The 21,465-nt window shown below is 42.1% G+C and overlaps 1 protein-coding gene and 1 non-coding gene across 4 annotated transcripts in view; one reads left to right on the top strand and one right to left on the bottom strand.

The window, feature by feature from the left end:
- The first annotated feature begins 2,300 nt into the window (after positions 1 to 2,300).
- Positions 2,301 to 2,408, top strand: Trnat-cgu. Its single transcript has 2 exons — positions 2,301 to 2,336; positions 2,373 to 2,408. It is a non-coding gene; the product is annotated as a tRNA-Thr (tRNA).
- A 2,802-nt stretch (positions 2,409 to 5,210) lies between these two features.
- LOC124315195 (probable G-protein coupled receptor No9) overlaps positions 5,211 to 21,465 on the bottom strand; it is a 32,637-nt gene continuing 16,382 nt past the window's right edge. For 2 of the 3 annotated variants that reach the window (XM_046780694.1, XM_046780695.1), the window contains 3 exons: positions 10,121 to 11,201; positions 6,558 to 7,341; positions 5,211 to 6,483 (listed from right to left, as the gene is read on the bottom strand). In XM_046780694.1, the coding sequence (XP_046636650.1) occupies positions 6,131 to 6,483; positions 6,558 to 7,341; positions 10,121 to 10,894 (1,911 nt within the window). In that variant the 5' untranslated portion in view covers positions 10,895 to 11,201 and the 3' untranslated portion in view covers positions 5,211 to 6,130. Of the gene's footprint in view, positions 6,484 to 6,557; positions 7,342 to 10,120; positions 11,202 to 17,523; positions 17,982 to 21,465 lie in introns of all 3 variants that reach the window. The other variant, XM_046780693.1, reaches the window with a different exon arrangement.

Genomic DNA, 21,465 nt, shown 5'->3' with positions numbered 1-21,465 from the left:
TTGCTGAAATCTGACCGAGAGGTAAGGTTAGAAGCAATCGGATCATTACAGTATTATTTCCCTTAGTTTCCTTTCTTAATTAGGTGGAACTAGGAAAGCTCAGATCCAGTTCCTGGATCCGAGTTCAAAGTTCTGATTTCTCCGAGTCAATTAGGCAATTGTTAGCTCCACGTGTAGTAGAGCGCTACTTCCGTTGGTGAATATTGAACGTCGAGGAAAAGCTGAGTTATGATCTAAAGAAAATCTAACGCTCTCTTTGAAAACGAACAACGAAGATCGAATGAATAAATAAACTAAAATTTCAAAAATAGCCACAAGATTTAATTTACCGTCCGGCAAGCAGTAAGTCGAAGGCTTGGGAATTGGGATCGATATTCATTAAAGAGTAAACAATTAAGAGATTTCCGTTTGTTTGCTGTATCCGTAACAGTAGCGTTCTCTTCCATTTTTCTGTAAATAACATGAAATAGTAAGTCTATTAATAAAATAGGTCTATAATAGGTAAAATATAAAATCTATAAAAATTTTTTTAATTAATGGGGGAGTTTATTAAAGGTGGTATTTCTTTTCCTCTTGCGGTGACAATGAAAGGTCATTTGGGAATAATCTGGAAATGGTTTTTCTTTCTTCTCGGGAACTTCATAGGGCCTGTCCGACTGTCGTGAACACCTGTCAACCTGTTCCAGCAACTAAGATACAGATAGATTTCACATTCTAAGAACCTCCAGATCGACGATATCATTATTTACACGTAACTCGATCGCGGTTTAATTGCTTGATGACGATAGGTATATAGGATATTTGAAACTTTTACTTTAGGTTTTCAAATAAATTTTAGAATTTTTAAAATTTTAACTCAACGATTCACTGCGTATCGTCAATGTTGTTTTGAAACATCAGTCGAATAAGGGAAAAAAAAGTGTGCAGTTTTCTGGTTTTTTCTAGATGTTTCGAAAGACACAAAATACATCAAATGGAAGAGGTGTTTGAGGACGATTTACAAACGTGGATGTCGCTCCGTAAGGAGGTCGAGCGTGTATAAGAAACGGAAACCTCTGAACAACTAGGGGGGGGGGGGGGTAATCGATACGGCATCAAACAATTGTTTGATGCCGTTCCATGAAGTCCATTCTACAATTAATTGTAGAATGGACTTATATAAATTCTACAATTAATTGTAGAATGGACTTCATGGAACGGCGAACAAACAGTCAATTGTTATGTCAACAAACAATAAATGTTGGGTTAAATGACCCCTGGTTACGAGAAGGTGTGTTGCAACAGGTCTCCCTTGTTCATAAAATTTTCTAGTTGTACTTGGCACTTGCTTTTGTTAGAGATTAAAGTTATGAAATGTTTGAATTTGAAAATAATTCAACAATCTAAATTATGAAACATAGGTTCTTTGTTGACAAATCATTGCAGTGTTGTTACATGTGATGTTTAAAATTACTCTGGTACACATGCAAATTCTAACTGTTGAAAGTGTTGATACAATGAATAACACTGCAGCACAAAAAGTTTAAGAAAACTTGTTATCATGTTTTCAAATATCAACATGATTGTTTCCTACATAAACTTGTGATTTTTTCCTGCAGGACCAACACTGGAATGATTTGCTGACAAACAACTTATGTCTTTGTCAAAACTTTTCAAATTCAATTATCTCTAAAAGCAAAAAGGAAATGTTGTGACTACCAAGATGTTTTCACATATCAACACAACACAATTGCTTTATTTACGGATTTATTCAAAATTTTAGTAATACATTTAATAATTTCAAATTTAATTTTACCTTCAGACGAATTTTGAGTTTCATCATTGTTTTGCTTCTTGTCGTCTCACTAAAAGTTTTCAAATAATAAAATAAGAGCAGACGACACTTTTCTGTTTTCTTGGTTTTCTTCCAGGAAAATATTCAAAATCGACCCCTTCCCAAAAAATCCAAACCGCGAAAACGATAAAAGCGGTTCTCCACGCTTGAAAACCGCTGAAGCTGAACGGATCGGGATTATTCAGTATCAAATAGTTTGTCTCAACAAGTTACACTAAGCCCCCTACCACAGACAAGATAAAAATCTGGAGAGTATGAGTCGATCAAACTCTGAAAATTCATCGGCGGAAGTCTGAATAAGACCCTCCAGAGGACCCTCCAGAGGACCCTCTTGGAAGCCAAAAGGCTTTACGTAAAGTGCGCTACGTACGTGCTAAACATCAAACTGATGATTTATAGGTATTGATCAAAATTTAACGAAATATTTTAACCTGATAACAATCATCAACTTCTCATGCAAAATATCGCCTCCTTAGCTCAGTGGTAGAGCGCTGGTCTCGTATAAAGTTAAATGTAAATCAATATAACTGTCAAAGTTAACCAGAGATCGGGAGTTCAATCCTCCCAGGAGGCAGCAATCAAAATTATGAAATGACTCAATAATTCTATATATAATTATCTATTATATATCTCAATTCTATCTATTAACATCTCAATCAGTCTTCTTTTCTATTACATTCTCGGACGACGATAGTGAATGCGGTTGCGTCTGAATCAATACCGGATTTACTGATGGCACTACGGGTGGTGCAGGACCCATTCAAGAGAGTTCCGGCGTGCAGTCCCTTTTCTGATTTCCCGGAAACGGCGGCGCTTAATCAATCACGGAACTTTCCAGTTCCATAAACACAAGTGGACACGCTCGATCTGGCATCCGGCGACCATCAAGGCATCAAACGGGATACATTTAATCGAAATCCAACGTAAAATAGTCAGCCAAAATTTAAGAAAGTTAAGTTTCTTTTAAAAAATATTACAAAGCGACATTTAGTTTCAGCTAGAATAAGTTTGAAGGCCCAAACTTTTCGTTCGGGTATTGATTACTTGGGAGATATTCGAGACGTTCACATGCGCCCCAGAGCCTATGGATGGTCGACCACATTCCACCTCTATACGCATCATAGGATAGCCGATTTCGTGATCCCTAGATGTATATCTACTATCCGATATTAGTTGCCCTACTCTAATTTGATTTCTGAATCAGGTGGACACAAGTCTGGGTCAGTGATCGAAATAACCGCGTCCACTCGGCTCCTCATGTGACTTGATATAGTACACAGCCGGGCAGCAGGGGGGGTGGGGGGGATGTGTATAGTCGGGGTAAATTATTCGATTATCAAAGTGATTCCAGCTCCAACCTTATCCATTAATCAAGTGTCCCTATATTCCTGAAACTGCCATCTTATAGACTGTGCCCGATCAAATAGCCAAGTTGCCCGCGGTCTTTTCCTAAATAGTTATACTGCTGCTAGTCTGGCCGCCAACCTCTATAACATTAGCATCCTTCCCAGCATGCAATAACCAACCGCAATCCAGCAGTCAACCTCTTTTGATGATATTGAAATTCAATTTGGGGTTACAATTCAATCCCTCTTTTTACGGTACTACGCACTTGCGTATCTATTTACTATCCTGCGTATCGATCCTGGCCAACTACAAAAGGTCAATTTTTTTATCTTTAGAGAATTCAGGTATAAGCGGAGGAAATGGAACGAATGTTCTTTTCCCTTGGCTTTTAAAAGTCCCGCCAACGACCTAATAACAGTTTTTCGAACGGAAGCGAGACTCAATTTAGCCACACACGAACCACCTACAACATTTTCTCTCGTTGAATGGATTTATCGCACTACTCTACTGTTGGTTAAAGATTGTGTGACGTCATGTTGTCTCACGGATGCGCTTATTCTACGGGGTGAGCCTGTCGGCGGCGACACAATCTCCTGGAACAAATCCAATCACTTGTGTGAGCTGACGCACATTCAAAATTGGCGACTTTTTTATCTCGTCGATTTTATTATGTTTTTCACCTCCTGCGCCCTTATATCATCAAACAGTTGAATGATTATTATTTAAATGGCTCAACATCTTATAAAATTAATGATACATGGCTATTATTAACGGCAAACGAATTCATCTTCCATGATGAATAAACATCGTACACTGAAAACTTTAATTGTTAACGATACAAGAAAAACACTTGGTGGTGGACAACATCCGCTTTGCGCTCGGCTCGGGAGCACATTGGGAAACAAGCGAGTGCGGATCTAAAGAAATCACTGGAATCTGTGTGTGTGTGTGCTCAAGTTTTCAGTCATTGATGGCCAAGAAAGTTCGGTTGGCCAATACTGAAGAGCGTCGCACATGTGTGTCCCTTTCGCATCGCTTCTCACTCAGTTTTCCTTTTGAAGTTTTCACCGTGGGTACATTCATTTCTTTAAAGTGCTATGCATCGACATTTTTGTTGAAACGAAATCTTTAAGTATCTCCCTCTCAACTCTCTTCTTTCTTCTTTGGTGTTTGGTTTCGCTTGGAAACGAATGAAAAAACTCGCAGAGAAAAACTTTCATCATCATCTTGATCCTTTGAATAACCTTTTTTTTTGTTTTAAATCCTTGTGCGAACGCTGTGCAAGGATTGATTTCTTTTTTCCTCTATGCACAAGAACTGGTATAGATATTTAACGAGTGTTGGCATTCATCTTTATTCCCCCCAAGTCTGAATTACATATCGATTCATAAATAACAATAGCAATTCTAAAGTTCTATGACAAAAGCAAACAGAGCTACATAGGACTATATGGTATAGGTCATTTTGACCTTTTGCGATTGTTTGCGCATACGCAGAAACTTGGAAATTCCATCTACGCTTTTCTGCTGATGTTACAAGATGCTCGGACATATTTGATTCTGAGAGTGAGAGTGTCCTCTATGTACCCGTTTATTTCGTTCGAGCTTGGTTCCCTGTTTGCCGGGTGTGACACGCGGGATCAATGACGTCGCAACTCAATACATTTGAGTTTCAATAAAAATACCAACACGCCGTCTGGATAGGTCCTCCGGCTATATTCCAACGTTTCATGTCTCCTCTTATTAAATCAAAGAAAAAGAAAAGAAAAACGGAAGAGTGAGAGCTAGACAGAAGGATGTCGATTTAATTTCCCACGGGTTCTGGTGTGAGGAGAGCGCGCCACTCGATACGTACCCGTCACAAGATGAAACCGAAATATAAGACTCTTAAACAGACAAGTGCTGCAAGCAATCTTATATATATTCTTTGTCGACTCCTGTATGTGTATAGCTGGCGAATAAAAGCGTAATAGATAGACAATAAAACAGCTGTCGGATATGTACAACCGAGTTCAAAAGACGAATTGAATTGTGCGTGTGACTTTGGGGGGTGTAATTTATTTTGAAACGCATTAAAACAAGTAGAGGGGGGGGGAGGGTTAAACACCATTTATAAATTATCTCACGGTTCTCCGTTCAAATAACAAAAAATTAGTCTACATCAAGAGAAACATGATTCCGGCGATTTTTGATACTGCACATCACTTTTCAAATGCTTCTTTTCTCTACAACAATTTTGTCTTTTAGCCTCTCTCGCAATCTAATGTTACTTGTATATATGAAACTGTACACACATCGATGATAACACGAACGGGGGGGGGGGGGCGTGATCACGGTCAAAGGGAGCGGGGGGCGGGGGGTTTCTCACGAAATAGGATCGACTTTAATTGGGGTGTTGATTAAAACAGCTCTATATCGGTGTTTTTCCCCCAAACGAAATTCGATACGTATTTCGTGTGTACGTAAAACACCAGTGTGTAAATAATATGATGCGAAACATAAAAAAACATTCATGGGAAATGATAACAAATGATTCAAACGAAAAGAAAAGTGTTTTTACCTTGTTATGCAATATATATAATAGTCAAAATGTACATAATTGATGCAATCGACAAATAATTTGATTTGTTTGCGCTACATTCTTTCCCTGCGTGAAACGATTTGTTAAAAGAATAATTACTCCCTTGGCAACCAAATAATGTAATTATTTATAATAGAGAGAGAGACTAGTGAGGTAACGTAAAGTTCAAATCAAAACATTTGTTACAAGGAATGATTAAGACTTTGTGAGGGGTTTGTCGTCATTTCGCCATCGAATTACTTTTATCACCTACCCTAATATCGTGTGCATTTTCGTGAACATTCCCAGTTAAACAAACGTTAACCAAAGAATTAAAAAAGGAATTCTTTTTAAAAATGTTGATCGCTTCAATTGTAAATATGAAATTCATCAGTTGGATTGATCCGAGTGATCGTTGGCGTAAGGATCCGAGTCGTCGGTGTTGAAGGCAGCGCTGCCCAGTCCGGCGATCATGCCCTGCGGCACCATCATCTTGATGATGCTGAGGTGCTGGGCGTGCGAGCGTCGAGTGCACAGACACTGGCAGACGATCTTCTGGAAGGCGTAGCGGAAATCGCGGCTGAAAAGGGCGTAGATGCACGGGTTGATGGCCGAGTTGCAATAGCCCAGCCAAAAGAGGACGGAGAACAGCACCGACGGGATGCACTGCGGACAAAACGCCCGCACCACGTACATCGTGAAGAACGGCATCCAGCACACGATGAACCCACCAACAATAATTCCTTATATGATAAAATAAAAATTAATTAGAGCGTCTAGTCTAAAACAATCGAGTGTGTAACGTCGTCGTATATACCTAATGTCTTGGCAGCTTTGGTTTCCATTTTGAACCGCTTCACTTGGGCTTTGATGTTGCTGCGTCGGTTCATTTTCAAGGGTTTGGCGCTGTTGTGGTTGTTGGCCGATCCCAGAGGATCGACTCCGTCGTCTACGCCGCTCATCCTGGGAGACAGACAGCGATGTCCACCGTTGTATTTGGACCTGTTGTTCTTCTTGCCGTGATTGCCGCCCGTCTGGAAAATTTCCAATGCGCTTCGCTTGTTGTTGCCCGCCTTGGACGCCCGGCCGTTGGTCCCGCTGATCCGCCCGCAACTGCACAACGGCGTCTCCATGTACAGGACTTTGTAAGCCTGGGAGGCGTTGGACACGTTCTCCCGCAAGCCGGACGAGGCTTGCTGGTGCATCTGCTGGAGCTGTTGCAACTGTTGTTGCTGTTGTTGCTGTTGTTGCTGCTGATAGAGCCGATCCTGCTCGCCATTGCGACACAGGTCGCAATCGGTTTCGATCGACGAAGTGGCGGCCGTCACGGTAATCTGCGGGAGATCGATCCTTGGAATTTCGCCAGTCCCCACCACCGCCGCCGCCGCCGGCGTCGTGCTGTCAGACGTTAAACGGGTGACGATATCACGATCAGCCAGGCCGGCCAGAGCCGGGCCCAGTCCCGGAGGGCAACCATGTTTGGCCAGGAGGACCGAAGTCAGAGCGGCCGACGGTTTCTGTCCCGACCGCCCCCTGTGAATCCTCAACGTCAGCCGCTCTTTATTCTCCACGCACTGTCGCCCGTATCCTCCGCCTTCTTCCTGTCATATTTGAATAAATACAAAACAGAAAATTCGAACCATCAATAATCAAAACGGTTGGGCACGTATCAAAGAGAGATTGTCGCAATAAACACGAATGAATCACGGGCTGTGTGCGTAGAGATTTCTCCTTATATGCCCACGGGCGAGCTCCTTATTCTTTTGTTTCCTCGGCGTATTTTTCCAGTTTTCCAGCTGACGTCGCAACTTATATCGCCAATACCCAGACAACAAAATAGAGATGGGAGACTCTTTTCTTTTCCGCATGCGTGAGCGTGATAACCTCTATTGTATAGTGTACACACTCGCATAAAGGAGCTGACAAAAGGAAATCGAGATGAGGCAGGTTGGAAAATGAACGGCTTTTTACATACAAGACTCTTCCCTTTTTGCCAATATTGACAAAACACTGATGGCGGAAATTGCATACGCGACCAACTTTTGCGATCGCTGCTGGCCATCATCAAAAGTGGTGGTCCCTATCTTTTTTGCCGTGCACACCATTTTGTGTGTATTTGCTTCTTCTTCTTCTTGACGCGGGTTGTATAGCCAAACAAGTCGACTCTATTGGGGCGCATCAATTGTCAATCAAAATGGCCAAGCTGGGCGGCGACAACTAACCCGTGTGTCCCGTCAGACGATTGCGCCATTCAATCCCGGGACGTCCGCCTTTTTGTGTGTGTGACAACTCCCGATATTTGTAGAATGAAAAAAAAAAAGGATGGGCTCGGGAAATCAATGCAACTGATCAAATCAGGTTTTCTATACTACCCCGGAATAATATGGACAATTTTGCTCTAGGCTCTTTTTCTTTTCTGTGTATAGATGAAAAGGTGCGGTGATATTGGATTAGATGTCGAAGAACTCACGAAGCTTCGTGCAAAAAAAGAGGAAACAGAATTTTACCAAATATGATTTGCCCTCTGGCGCACTACTACTCCTCGCCTTAACTTGAAAGAAATCAAAAAGAATTTGGAATTGATATACATATACAGTATACTATCTAATTAACAATCGCAACTGCTGGCGCAACCCACCCACCGGCGGCAGCATCTTCTATATTCACGACGGAAACTTTTCGGGGTTTCCGTTTTTATCTAACAGCTCAGTTGATTTCTTTAATTACATCCTGGAAATCATTTCCGCATCTCTACACACTTGCGTCGCTGAACGCCCAACGTGTTGGCGTCGGATGTTCTCCTCCACACGACTTTTCACGCGTCTAAAAAGCACAGCAACCGAGCAGCGTGATTCGCGTACTCGCCGCACCTTCTCTTTCTGGCAGCAACCCCGGTGACCGGCGTGTACGAAGGCGTGTATAATCGACGCCAGCGCACCCGTTCATATTGATTCCGCTCAGATTGGCAAATTCTCAGTGCCCTCCGGCGCCCGTGCATTGTCAACGCAGACGTGTACCCGGTACAGTTTTGACACATTCTGTCGAATGTCTTGAAACTTTGAAATGAATTTCAATTTAAACTTGATGCATATAAGATTAATGAGGCTTGCCCCCCCCCCCCTCCGGTTGCCATGGGAATATCGATTGTTTCGTCTAGGCTTGAACCGACACTCGATAGAAATTGAACATTCACCTGTTCTGTTTCCCGCCCCGGTTCTCGGGATCGTGAGCGCGTGTTTCAAGCGCAATAATGCCCATTTGAAAATTCACCCGGACTGGTTTAACCTCGGAGGTATTAATAGTACTACACGGGCAAACGGATCTATCTATATGAAATTAATAACCGAAGCAGCAGTAAGAGTCAAATCATTATTATTTCAACCAAATCAAGAATTTCCCACGTCTTTTTAGCCTCCGCCTATACAATTCTATCCCGCACTAACGAACACATTTTTCTGATCTATTGAATGGCAATCGGGCTACGTCTCTCTCAAACACCCGAGAAAAGACTGAAGGAATATCAAAGTATAAAAGAGTTTCAGTCGCTGCTGATGGAGCCGCTTCATCTCTCCGGCCAGTCGCTTCAATTCAAACGCGATTGATACACGCAAGATCTTGTTTCCCCCTTTTCTCTATGAATGTGTACACGTTCCTCTTTTATGTGTTCCGTATATATTCCTGCATCGATTGGATACCAATTCAGATTTCTAACCCCCTAGTTCCATGTCGACAGGCTCAGCCCATGGTGTCTATGGTCGCAGTTGCGATTGATCGCCGCTCGGTTGCGCCATTTCTATTCCATTACAATTCGATCCCTTGCGTCTTTTTTTGGGCTGAGACAGTTGACGAGAGACGCTGATGATAGAAACGTGACCCGGGCATCGTTCCAAAATCATTTAGCTTTTTGGGAGAAAGAAGAAGTACGAAGACATCTTCTTTTTTGGTCGTCGTCGGCATTAAGTCCTGTTGGCCCAACTCTGGCGGTATATTCAAATTCGCTTTTGATGGCTCACGATCCACCGATAAAATGTCATCAAACCCTGCCAATGCAATCCAATCACGATCGACCATCACATACAGAGCTCTATACAAAGGAGGAATACATACACTGGCCATCGTATAAGACCGCCTATAAAACAGTGTGCGTCTCCAACACAAAACCCCCCAAAAAAGCTTCCGCAAAAACTTTTTCTTCTTATATAGCCGCGCTGATTACTCACTACCAAGTTTTAATAGCCGATCCTTTTCTCGATATCGAACAAATTTAAGGCCATTATTACGATCTTATAGCGGCCATTAAAGGCGGTGTACTCGATCGATTGTCAATGGGCTAATAAAATAGTTGGGAGAAGAGAAAAATGTCTCAGATGTGTAGCCTACCTTGGTTGTGCGGAAGCCTTGATTGATGGCCTTGGTGGTCTCGACGGCGGCCCGATAAATGCGCCAGTAGAAGAAGAGCATGACCAGCATGGGGATGAAGAAACTGCCCAGCGCAGAGTAGACGACGTAGCCCGGGTCGTTGGTCAACTCGCACGACCAGTCGTCGCAGTGCTGCTGGGATGGATGCCGGTTGATTTTGCGGTCGTTCCAGCCGACCAGCGGTGGGAAACAAATGACGAAACTCAGGAGCCAGACGACGGCCAAAAGGATCTTGGCCCGGAATGGCGTCATGATGGAGGGATAGGAAACGGGCCGGGTGACGGCCAGGTAGCGATCCAGGCTGATGGCGCACAAATTCAGAATGGAAGCCGTGCACATCCAAACGTCGACGGCCAACCAGATGGAGCACCAAATCTCACCGAAAATCCACATGTCCAGCACTTCCAGCGAGGCGCTGAACGGCAACACGGCCAAACCGACCGACAGGTCGGCCATGGCCAGCGAGACGATGAACAAATTGGTGACCGTCCGCAGTTTGGAGTCGAGAAAAACGGCCAGGACGACCAGGCAGTTGCCGAAAAGGACCAGGACATTGACGACGCCCAGGATGACCAAGGAGATGATCAATCCCGGTTGTGACCAATCCACTTCTTCCAGCGGATTGCTGCAGTTGCCAACAGCGGCGGCCGTCACTGTTGGCCATGAATCGTTGGCTATTTCGCCATCGCTAGTCACGCCGGACGCCACGCTATCAAGCAAATGAAGCCCTTCCATGTTTTTTTTCCGCTTTCACTTTGGGCTCCTTATTTTTATTTTTCTGTTTCTATTTCGTCGGCTGGCCGGCCACAATTGAGGACGGACGAACACCCTGTCAAGATTTTGTATGTCTCTCACACATTCAGACGCCACAACACGCCAACAAGGCGCCAGAGGACGTCATGTTGATGGCCGAGACCGCAGCCCTGGCTGCAAGCAGAAATCCAGCGGATAGATTTTTCCTTTTGGTTCCGTTGACGACAGCCGGTTGGGTTTGTTTTCTCGACAGCTCTCTCCATTCACGGAGACAAACTGAACGCGCCACCTTTAAAATTAGGAAAAATAAAAAATAAAGAAACAAATTAATACAAGAATAAACATTTCTTCGTTACGTAAAATAACATCACGTATGTAATTCTTTAGTCTTAATCTTATTTTTTTTTAACGTGAAATTGTACGCGCAATAAATTCATTAGTCCCGATCTTGTGTCGAGCAACAGTACACAAGTGTAACCTATGGCGATACGAAATCGGCAAACGGCATCACTTTGATTGTGTTTTGGAATTACCGGCGATTTTCTGGGCCGCGGTTCAATAGCGTTCGTGATTAAATCCGCAAGGCCAGCTCAAACGGTTGCAGCAAACGGAGATTTATCCCGGCTAATGAACGGGAATTTTTTCTTTTCTATTTTTGCTGGATGCTATCACCTCAGCCTCAGATGTTTGTCTCCCACCTCCCCCCTTGGGCCGCTCTATATAACACCACCCTTTCCCGGTATATGAACCCAATAAGGCATTGTGCATTGGCCGTCGTGCAAACACACACGAAACGGGAGGGAAAATCCAATCAGACTCATCTTCTATTCAGCGTGCGTACGGGGCGGGACCGAGTTACACGTGCGAGCAAGAGCATATGATGGAAAGCTGCGCGTCGGGATTTATTTGATTTTTTCCCCGAGCTTAAATTTCATTCCGTTTATGGGGAGTTTCTTTATAGTATGTGTACTTGGGGCTTCTACGGCTAATAGTAGGGGCCTTGGAATAGTTAATGATGAGATGGTATACCGTGGAAATCAGCCGATCGATGGGCGGCTATTTTTATTTCGTTTCTATTGTGTTATGCAAAACGACTGTGCCAATGCAGCACTACCGAAATGGCGGGTTGACTTTGTACTCTGCGGCTGACACTTGCTGAAATCTAATACAATTTTCATGTTTCATTTCTCTTTTTCTAGATTTTATCCACGTTCGGTAAGACTCATAAATAACAACACAGTTGCCTTCCGGGTAAAAAGAGCTTAAAAGTTCTAAAAGTTTCAATGTGTTATCAATCAATTATTCAACTTCGCGACTATCAATTTAATCGGTAAGTGGTGCGCATTTGGCTTAATCCACACAACGAATAGCTCGAATTAAACTGAAAAAAAAAAGATAATTTCTAGAAGATGATACACCTTATTGTTAATGGAAATAACCTCAAATAATGGAAAAACCTATTCACCTGGATGGCGAACGTATAACCTATCGCATTGCTAATGCAGACGAATGACCACATCTGACCAAATGAAAAGCCCTTTTCTTTTTATTATTATGCATCAACTTGTTACGTGATGTGGGTGCTTTACAGCATATCATATAATAGTTGTGTGATCAAACAAACGGTATAAAAATATGGGTTGAACACATCCAGCCAGCCACACGACGGGGTCTTCTCAATCTCTGTCCACATCCTTTCCAGTAAAAACCCAAGGACGATAAGAAATCACGCTGCTTTATTCTGACCAGCTGTGTTGTTGGTCTGGTTATTTACACACAACAGGATTTTTTCGACACACAAAAATCTTATTTATACGTAAATAATAGCCCAGACTTTTGTTTTGTTGGTTTTCCATATTTTGGATTTTCTCTCTCTCGTCAGCCGGCCCGGATGATGATGGGGTCAGGTAAAATATACTTGCCGGCCAGGTCCACAAATGGTCAGCACATTCAAACTTCTCAAGTATACACGTATGTAATGAAGAAAGCGTGCGGGATAACTTCCTGTGATGGCGGGGGGAATAGTTTATATTCGGCTGTGTCCATATTATGCAAATGTTACGTTAACTATACTATACTATACATGGCCTTTGGCAGGGTAATCCTTACGTATATATATGTATGCGGGGGTATTTCATTCGTCACATGCTAAACCCCCCGACGTCGGCTTTCTAGCTATTGGACCCAATCCAAAAGAGTCTTCTTTATTGTATCTCGCACTGGTGGTACATAACTTTGAATATTCGCGCAGCTTGCAAATAAGCTTTGAATTTCCGGCCATTGGCGCTAAATCCTCTAGACATTGTATGTACTGCTCAAAGTAAAATTTACAATCGCAATTCTTTCAAAACCAAGACTACGATATTATTATTATTCCACTGAAATAACTTGGTAACCAACTCTCACAGCAGCTTAGATTACTAACAGATTTATAGCTTATCGTCTGAGGGCCACCGCTTTCATTCCTGTTTTTCTGTCTATCTCCCAAAAAAAGAGAGAGATTATACACCATCGATTGCAATCTCCAACACACAAACGAAAGCGATTAGAACTTATCAAGCTGACGTCTCCCGCTCCCGGAGTGGACGTGTTTTTAGTTTAAAAATTAATTTTGTCTTCCCTTTTGAGGAATAAACACAAAAACCGTTGAGTGTTGACCCTGCATTCCGTAATGGGCGATTGAGAAAGGCGACAGAGCCCTCCAAAATAACACACAAGTGTCAAGGCATTTTTAATTTAGTTTCTATATGGTTAGTTTGGGGGCTACCAGATGCACGTACATAATAATACCTGACCGTACATTTATATCTGTATACAAGTTTGGCTTTTGGGGGGATTCATTCCGGCTCTGACTTTCTCTTCTGATTCTTTAGATTCTTTGTGGGGGACTTGTGTTATCATCGCAGTAGGAGACGACATTTTTGTTTGTTTTTGGCGAGAGTCGCTTTATATGATTGATTCCTAAAGGAAATAATGTCTTATTGCACGGATATAGTATACCGCGCCAAATGCAACATGGTTGATTGATTGATTCAAAAAGAGCCTTTACAAACCTGCCCGCCTACACAGCATATAGGAATTTATGTATACAGGAGCGAAGCGAAAGGAATAATAATAAGAAGAGGCCGGATCGACAACAGGGAATTGTATATCTCTAAGCGGAAAATGTTGAAAGATGAGGAAGATATCATAACCGGATAACGTCTTCTCGGAAAAAAACATGATCGATCGACGTCCGTTTCTATATAATTGCATTACAGCGTGAACGATAGAGAGAGATATATAAATGGATTGATGGCTTTGTACCCAAACAATGTCGCCTATTATACATGTCGTCTACACAACTACGTGATGGCTTTCCCATTGTGAACGTTTGACTATTCTGTTTGTGTGTTCGATTAAAAAATTGGGAGGGAAATAAAACGGGGGGGCCTCCTAATCAAATATGAGACGGATTCTGTCAATCAATGACAAAATGGAATTTCTTGGGTTTAGTGGACTATTGGACGACCTTTTACAGCCTCGGCATAGTACATTTCCAATTTGTTTGCCCAAAAAGAATTCAAAACTCCTCTCCGAGAATTCAATACTTTCGTCATTCAATCTAGCTCGTCCCTATATTCGCCAGACATTATATTCTCCTTTATACAACGCTGTATTTGTTCATTTTTTTATCGATGAGCGAGAAATTGTCATTCGAATATCTTCGTCAGTCAGGAATAAAAAAGGCGAGGCCAATAAATCAATAAAAGAGAACAGACGGTACGCGCGCCAGCCATAAAAATGAAAAATTTAAAAATTTTAGTCTTTAAAAGAAATAGTAACCATGCCAGGAAAATGAAATGAAAATCTTTTGAATAAAATGGAGACGCGCCCTATTCACGATCGTGATGTATAGACGAAATCAGTCAGTTTAAACGGGGGGAAAAAAGGCGCCTGGTATATTCATTCAAAATGTATCATTTTTGCTATTCATCACGCCGTACGAAGATGCATCGTCGTCTCGCTAGCACTTAACTTTCAATCCTTTTTTGCGGAGTGACGGGAGCCAAATGGAGTGCCACCAGAAAAGTGGCACATCCTGCGGTGCTGCTGCTGCTGCTCATCTCTTTTCAATTCCTGCGGATTTGATATGAAATACCTTCATGGCACTTTAGGAAAAAAGGGAAAATGATAGCGATTCGTGGAATTTGGCGAATTTTCTTCTTACGTACGTATCAAATCCTGGCTGTAGAAGTTGGTCGTGCGTGACAAGAGACGACGATTGAATGAAACGACCCTGTCTGTCTACCGTATTAGGTAAAAAGGACGACCGGAAAAAAGTCTGCTGCTGGTTGTTGGCATTTTGTGGGTGTAGACAAACCCAAGTCGATACATTTATATCCGTCCTATAGATTCGCCACTCACATATAGTAACCAAACAGACGGGATGGCCAGTAAATCCCAGCTGCTGCCAGGACGACAGACTCAATTCGTTTATGCAAACGACCAGACAGGAAAAAAAAGACAATGTGTGTAAACATCCTCAAAACCTTGGGAGACAATTTCACCATTGCGTTTAGTAAATTTAATGAATTATGCAAGGCAGGAATAGCAGCAAGCCCCCTGTAATAATCTCAGCCAAAAGAAATAAAACTAAAGTCGCCATTTTGTCCAAGGTGTCTGCTCGCATACATAGGTGCTGGAGGTCAATTTCGCCAAAATGTTTCAAGGTTAACTGTCAAACAATTCTTTTCTATCGATACTTTAGGAAGCTTCTTATTGCGTCTCTACCTGCGTAGAGCTAAACGAGGTTGCATTTCACTTTTTCTTTTTGAAAGACTTTTGAACGCTCCCGATTCGATTCAATTGGACGCCCTTAAACACACACACACAGGGCACTCTATATGTTGATGCCGACATTTATTCAAAAAACGCTGTGCTGGTTTGGCGAGTCGCTGTTGATGTTTTCGCTCGATCTTTATGACTTTTACATTCGTCCAAACAGCAGTAAAAATAGGAGACCACCTATCCAACGGCCACTTATTTGGTCGTGTCAGATTTCTTGCTGATGCATTATGTTGGGCAGAGTGTGAACGATGTAACACTCACGCTCGCAGCTCTCTGGTGAAAGGTGTATGCTCAAGGGGTTCATATAAATTGAAAAATTTTTGAAAATAAAAAGGACCGCGATGAATTGCTTTCATTTCCTCGGCTGGGCGCCAACTTTTCTTTTTAAGGAAATTTGTTTTAAAAAATAAATTTTTGACGCCCTCCAGCCCATTTATTCTTATTTTTCTAGTAATTGCGTGATTGTTGTCGGAGGGGGAAATGTTGTTGTTGTTATGCCGTCACGTAGAACGTCGTAGTCACAAGGACAGCGTAATATCGGCTTACAGAACATACAAGATGTAAAAGTGATATTATTATGTAACGTATCCCAGCGCTTAGATACATACGGGTGTGGTCTTGGACAACATAGCGTTCTTCTTTTCCTCGCGATGAACTCTTCTTTGTATGTTAATTTGGGACTCTGACGACGTCTGTCTAGACTTTTACTTTGATCTCTTATAACAGTATTAGAGCCTAGCGCAAATCGAATGTTCTTTGAGAAGAAACAAAAAAGTGAATTAGCTTTTAACGAGCTTGAATGTTAAGTCTTTTCTTCTAGCTGAATATTCCATCAGATCAGGCAGTCTGATCGATGTACATACCCCATATGTCGTTGGATGCATTAGATCGAAAATGATCACTGGATCAGTGAATCATCCCCCCCGGAAGAAGATGATGACAAAAAGAAAAATCATTTTCGTGTTTAGGCTTGAACAGAAACTCATTTTTCGTCTTTACCTGTCAAAATAACCGCGCCAAATTCAAAACGTGAAAAGAAGCGAAAGACATTGAGGAAAAAGTTGAAGGTAACACAACGTACATGGCATCATCTGCGGTTGATTGGAAACCGACCAGATAAAAAAAGAAGTTTGGAAGACTCCCAGGAAGGAAGATGAAATGAATCATCGTTGAACTGCTTGTTATGCAAAATACAGGGCGCAAATGAAATATTTTGGGCTGTCACGATTGTCATTCCTCGTAGGTGCGACCCTGGCTAAGAGAAGGTAAACTTTAACAAGGCCTAACTTGGACGCGATTAAAGATGATGCGTGACGCTTCACGTTTACATACAGACTAGACGGCGTGCAATTTCTGTTTGCCCATTCAATTTCACGAGAGCGGCGCTGTTGTTGTTTGCAATTTGCATTGTTTTTCTCCTATTTTAACATAACGAGCCGAAAAATGATGAGGGGGGAGCGAATATCACGCGAACAATTGACCCTCTTGTGTTATTCGAACGTGTTTAAATGCATCCGTCTTGTTGCATGGGCAACCCGAAAACAGGTTGAAGAACATCTCATAGAAACGCCGTATATAGATTTATACTACACGACGGCACACACAAATAACACGAACGAGAGGAGAATAAAAATAGCATAGAGTACTAAATATTTATCAAATGGCCAGATATGGTTCCGCTCTATTGCGTGTCCAGTTGATCAAAAAATATCAGACCAGAATTGTAATTTAAACCCCAACGAACGCAAAAATGCTTATAAACAATTCAAATGAATTCCGACCTGCTTGTGGCGGCGAAGACACCGGGCTGGACTCGCTAACTGGAAGATTCAAAAGGAATTGCTGGACGATAGTTGTAATCCGTTGGAAACAAAAATTGGGCCACTGCAGCAATTGGTCATCAATCACCGGCAACAACAACCACAACAGCAGAGAAAGTTTTGATGAGTCAGCGTTTCGCCAAAGGCGGGAAATTCAATGGAATGTTATGAGAATGTTTCGGTAGAGTTTTTGTTGAGCACGCCACACTTTTTATTTTTATTTTTTGGGAAATGTAAAATTCTTTGGAGGACGAACGAACAGTGTTGACTCGGCGCCCGACCGAAGGTGACTGTTGTTGAGACGGTTGAACTTGAGAGAGCAGACGACCTGCCAGCCGAAATCCAAAAAGTGAACACCAGAGGCACTGGATGCTGCCGATGGCCGATGGCGGTGTCGCTGCGTGAAAACTCTTGGCGTTCTATTTATTTAAATGTCAACTGCATTTAAATTTTTTCTGAGATTTCTATTCCAGGACATTTATATAGCTCATATTCAAATTCACTTGGTAACCAATATAGCGCCAGCCAAAACGGAAATAACTTGCTACTTTCATAGAAACTGCAGTTATTAGGAATTTGCTTATCAAATCAAGGAGATTCAAGACAAAGTGCATTTCTATGTCGTCAATTAATGAAAATATAAGTGTATGAATAAATGAAGAGCGTTTTATTCACGCCCGCTTAATATTCTTATTCAAAACGGAGAAAAGACCAAAGTTTGAGGGTCATCAAATGGAGAAGTTGTTGCGCGCCCATCCAACAACAACAACGCACGAACCTATGCACGTTTCATTCGAATGTCTGTGTTCATAATGAACGGCTGCACAAACGACGCTGATGGCGACACGCCCTACTTGATACATATAGAGTGAATGATGCATGGCAACCATCAATTATTTGATCACCTGTCATCGCTGTGTATACCTTCGCCAGCTTTGACAAACGAGCAAATTCTTGTGTTATATTGCCACAGTCGGTATCGTTTATCTTTTTGCAATCTGTTTCGTGAAACGATCGGGAATCTCTTGACATTAACCTCAAATAGTTTGACCTAAATATCGACAACATTTCAATTTCACGAGCTAATAACCCGTCGAATCGACTGGCATTTATATAAGCAGACGGAGGCTTATTGGTTTTTATTGTTACGAAATCAATTGCCATAATAAAATGGGAGAAGATGAATAATGGCCGACGACAGCAGGAAACATATATGAAGAGCTTGTTGTACCGTATCACGACACTAAATCTCTCGAGTGAAGGAGACAACATGTGAAATGGCTATCAAACAGTAGCCGGAATTCTCCAGCCGGATCAATGTCGTCGGCCATTTTGAATAAAAATACATTCAACTGCCCATTTTTTCGTTTATTCACAAAACGGAAAATATTTAAATGAGAAGAAACCTTGAAAAATTTGAATATTTAGGGGGAGGGTCTGAACAAAATTCATGGTCATCATTTTAGAGTATAATTTAGGGATTTTATACCCCCCTCAACTCTTTTGTTTTAGAGTGGGGGAGATTTTAATTTGGCGGCCATTGATGAAGTGGGGGAGGGGGGTATCTTTTCTGGCGGCCATTGAAAATTGAAAAAGTAGGGGGAAGGGGTACCTTTTTTCTGGCGGCCATTGACGAATGACGGAAAAAGATAAAATTCGTGTATGCCATCGTTTATGGACGAAACGGATACCGGCAGGGTGACGTGCGTGAACATTTTTTTTTTCACGCCGAATGACCCGAGGGGACAGACTTTTGTAATGGCACCTGGAAGGCACAATCAACTGGGCCTAGAAATGTGTAATGTACACCGCAACTTCAAAAGGATCACGTCACTCTTTTCGGGAAATAAAATAATCCCGTCGGCACGCACTTTGTTGAATAAAACAATTCTAAAAAAAGGAAAATCTCGAACGTAGAGAATGTATTTTTTCCTCCACGTGCCACTTTTATTGGCCTCATTTATAAATAAAGTACCAGACTGTTATTTAAGGTGCCCCGTGTCGTGAACAGGTCGTGAATTCTTGAATCAATATTGAATTTATTGACAGTTATTGGGATAGCGTGCGCCAGGTGAACGCCAGCTGAGAACGGCGGCCATTCACGTTAACTGGCATCTCAAGCACTGTTGATTTTGATCCCGATGGTCAATGACGCACGGTCAGTTTGCCATTTTTTCCCTTAGCCGGCCGTTGACGTCCGTTCCATCAATCAGATTCACTTCCGTTTCTATAACAACTGACAAGTGCACTCTATCGACTTGAACCGCGCCCAGAAAACCCAAGTGACATTCGTTCAAACCCCCAAAAAGAAATAGAATTTTGTATTGAATGATCTTTAGAGAGTTATATACCTACATAGCTTTTAAGTCTCATCTGAGCAGGATGTTATAGAATAAGTCGATATCCTTGATTTCACGCGTTCAAATGCGAATCGGGATGCTGGCGAAATACCATTATTTCGCTGTTTTCTTGACACACGACTGGCCAACGTGCCGTTTTGGAATGCCATCGCATGACGCAATGTAATATAGCGGCTTATATGGAGCGTGTAAAGAATTATTTAAAAAATAAAAGGGACCGCCCTTTGTCACTTCATCTTTCGTGAGTCCGAAACAAATTTGTTCCATGTCTTAGCAACTGGTTCAACAAAATAGTTGAGATATGAAAACCGAGTCGCTAGCGCGCCAAATTCAAAAAAAAAAGTTGTATAATCATTTTTCGCGCATTTCTAGCACGTCCGCTGCGTGAAATGGACCCCGCTTTCGCATTTGATTATGTAACACCTGGCCTTTTTCGGCGCGATTTTCAAATTTGCAAAACGGGAGTGTGTTACCCAACAGGCCTGACCATTTGTCGTGCGTTCGCATTAATACCTGTTTTAAATCTAACCGATTTTGATTTAAAAGGAACGTCTGCGGCACGAATGATGCTGTCATCACCAACTGCTTCGGGATTTTAGGGAGTTGACAGAAGACACACCCAGAAAATTCCCGACTGCTCAGCTCAGGGGAGGAGTGGTCCTCCCGGACCGAACGACCGCAAATGAATCGCCGCTGCGGCGGTTATTGCCGCCCAACATATTTCTCCCATTTTACGAGTCTAAATAACTGAGTGTATAGGACATCAGACAATACCGCACCACCAAGACAAGACCGAGAGTGGGATTTCCTGTCATGTGTACAAGATGGGGGACCGGCCATTTTCAATCCCGCCGCCGATGTATACACGCCCAGTTTGGTATTGTCTTATTTATATCTAACTGTTCCCAGTTTCTCTCCTTTTGTCTGGGCGTTCGATTCCGGGTGGTACCCCGGCGGAATACATTCGATCACTTTCATTTGCATTGCGCCAAAATAAAATAGAATCTCGTCTGGCACGATAATTTGTATAACGATGTCTGGAATGATACACATTTTTCATGGCGGGAAATCATTTCCCATTTAGGAATCAACGCGGTTTTCTAATTGTATATATATTCAAACGTGATTCATTTAAGTCGGACCAACGGGAAATTGGCGTTCCATTTGACGTTATTGATACAATCGTAAAAAGAAAGCGACTTGATGGAACGCAATCATTTGGCTTCTCACTTGTCGATTAGATTTTCTTCCTTTTTTCCTATTCAGTCAACCCCATGGAAACGCATTTCCTTCCAATGATCGGCAAAACAAACAATGAAAATCGAAATGCATTTAGAATTACTGGGGGGCACCATGGCAGCAAATTCTTATATAATAAGAAATATAACACAAAACAATCGGCTCGATAGAGTGGATGGCCTAGAGGCGGACGCCCATTTCCCGCTGTCGAAGATGAACGGAGACGAGTTGACACATTGAGTGAATGTCTTTCCCCCCCTCTCTATAAATATATTTGGCATTTTGTCTTTTTCTGTATATTGTC

This window comes from Daphnia pulicaria, chromosome 11 (assembly GCF_021234035.1).
Source record: "Daphnia pulicaria isolate SC F1-1A chromosome 11, SC_F0-13Bv2, whole genome shotgun sequence".
Lineage (NCBI taxonomy): Eukaryota > Metazoa > Arthropoda > Branchiopoda > Diplostraca > Daphniidae > Daphnia > Daphnia pulicaria.
Note: the sequence above shows the minus strand (reverse complement) of the source record. Positions and strands in the feature narration are given on the sequence as shown.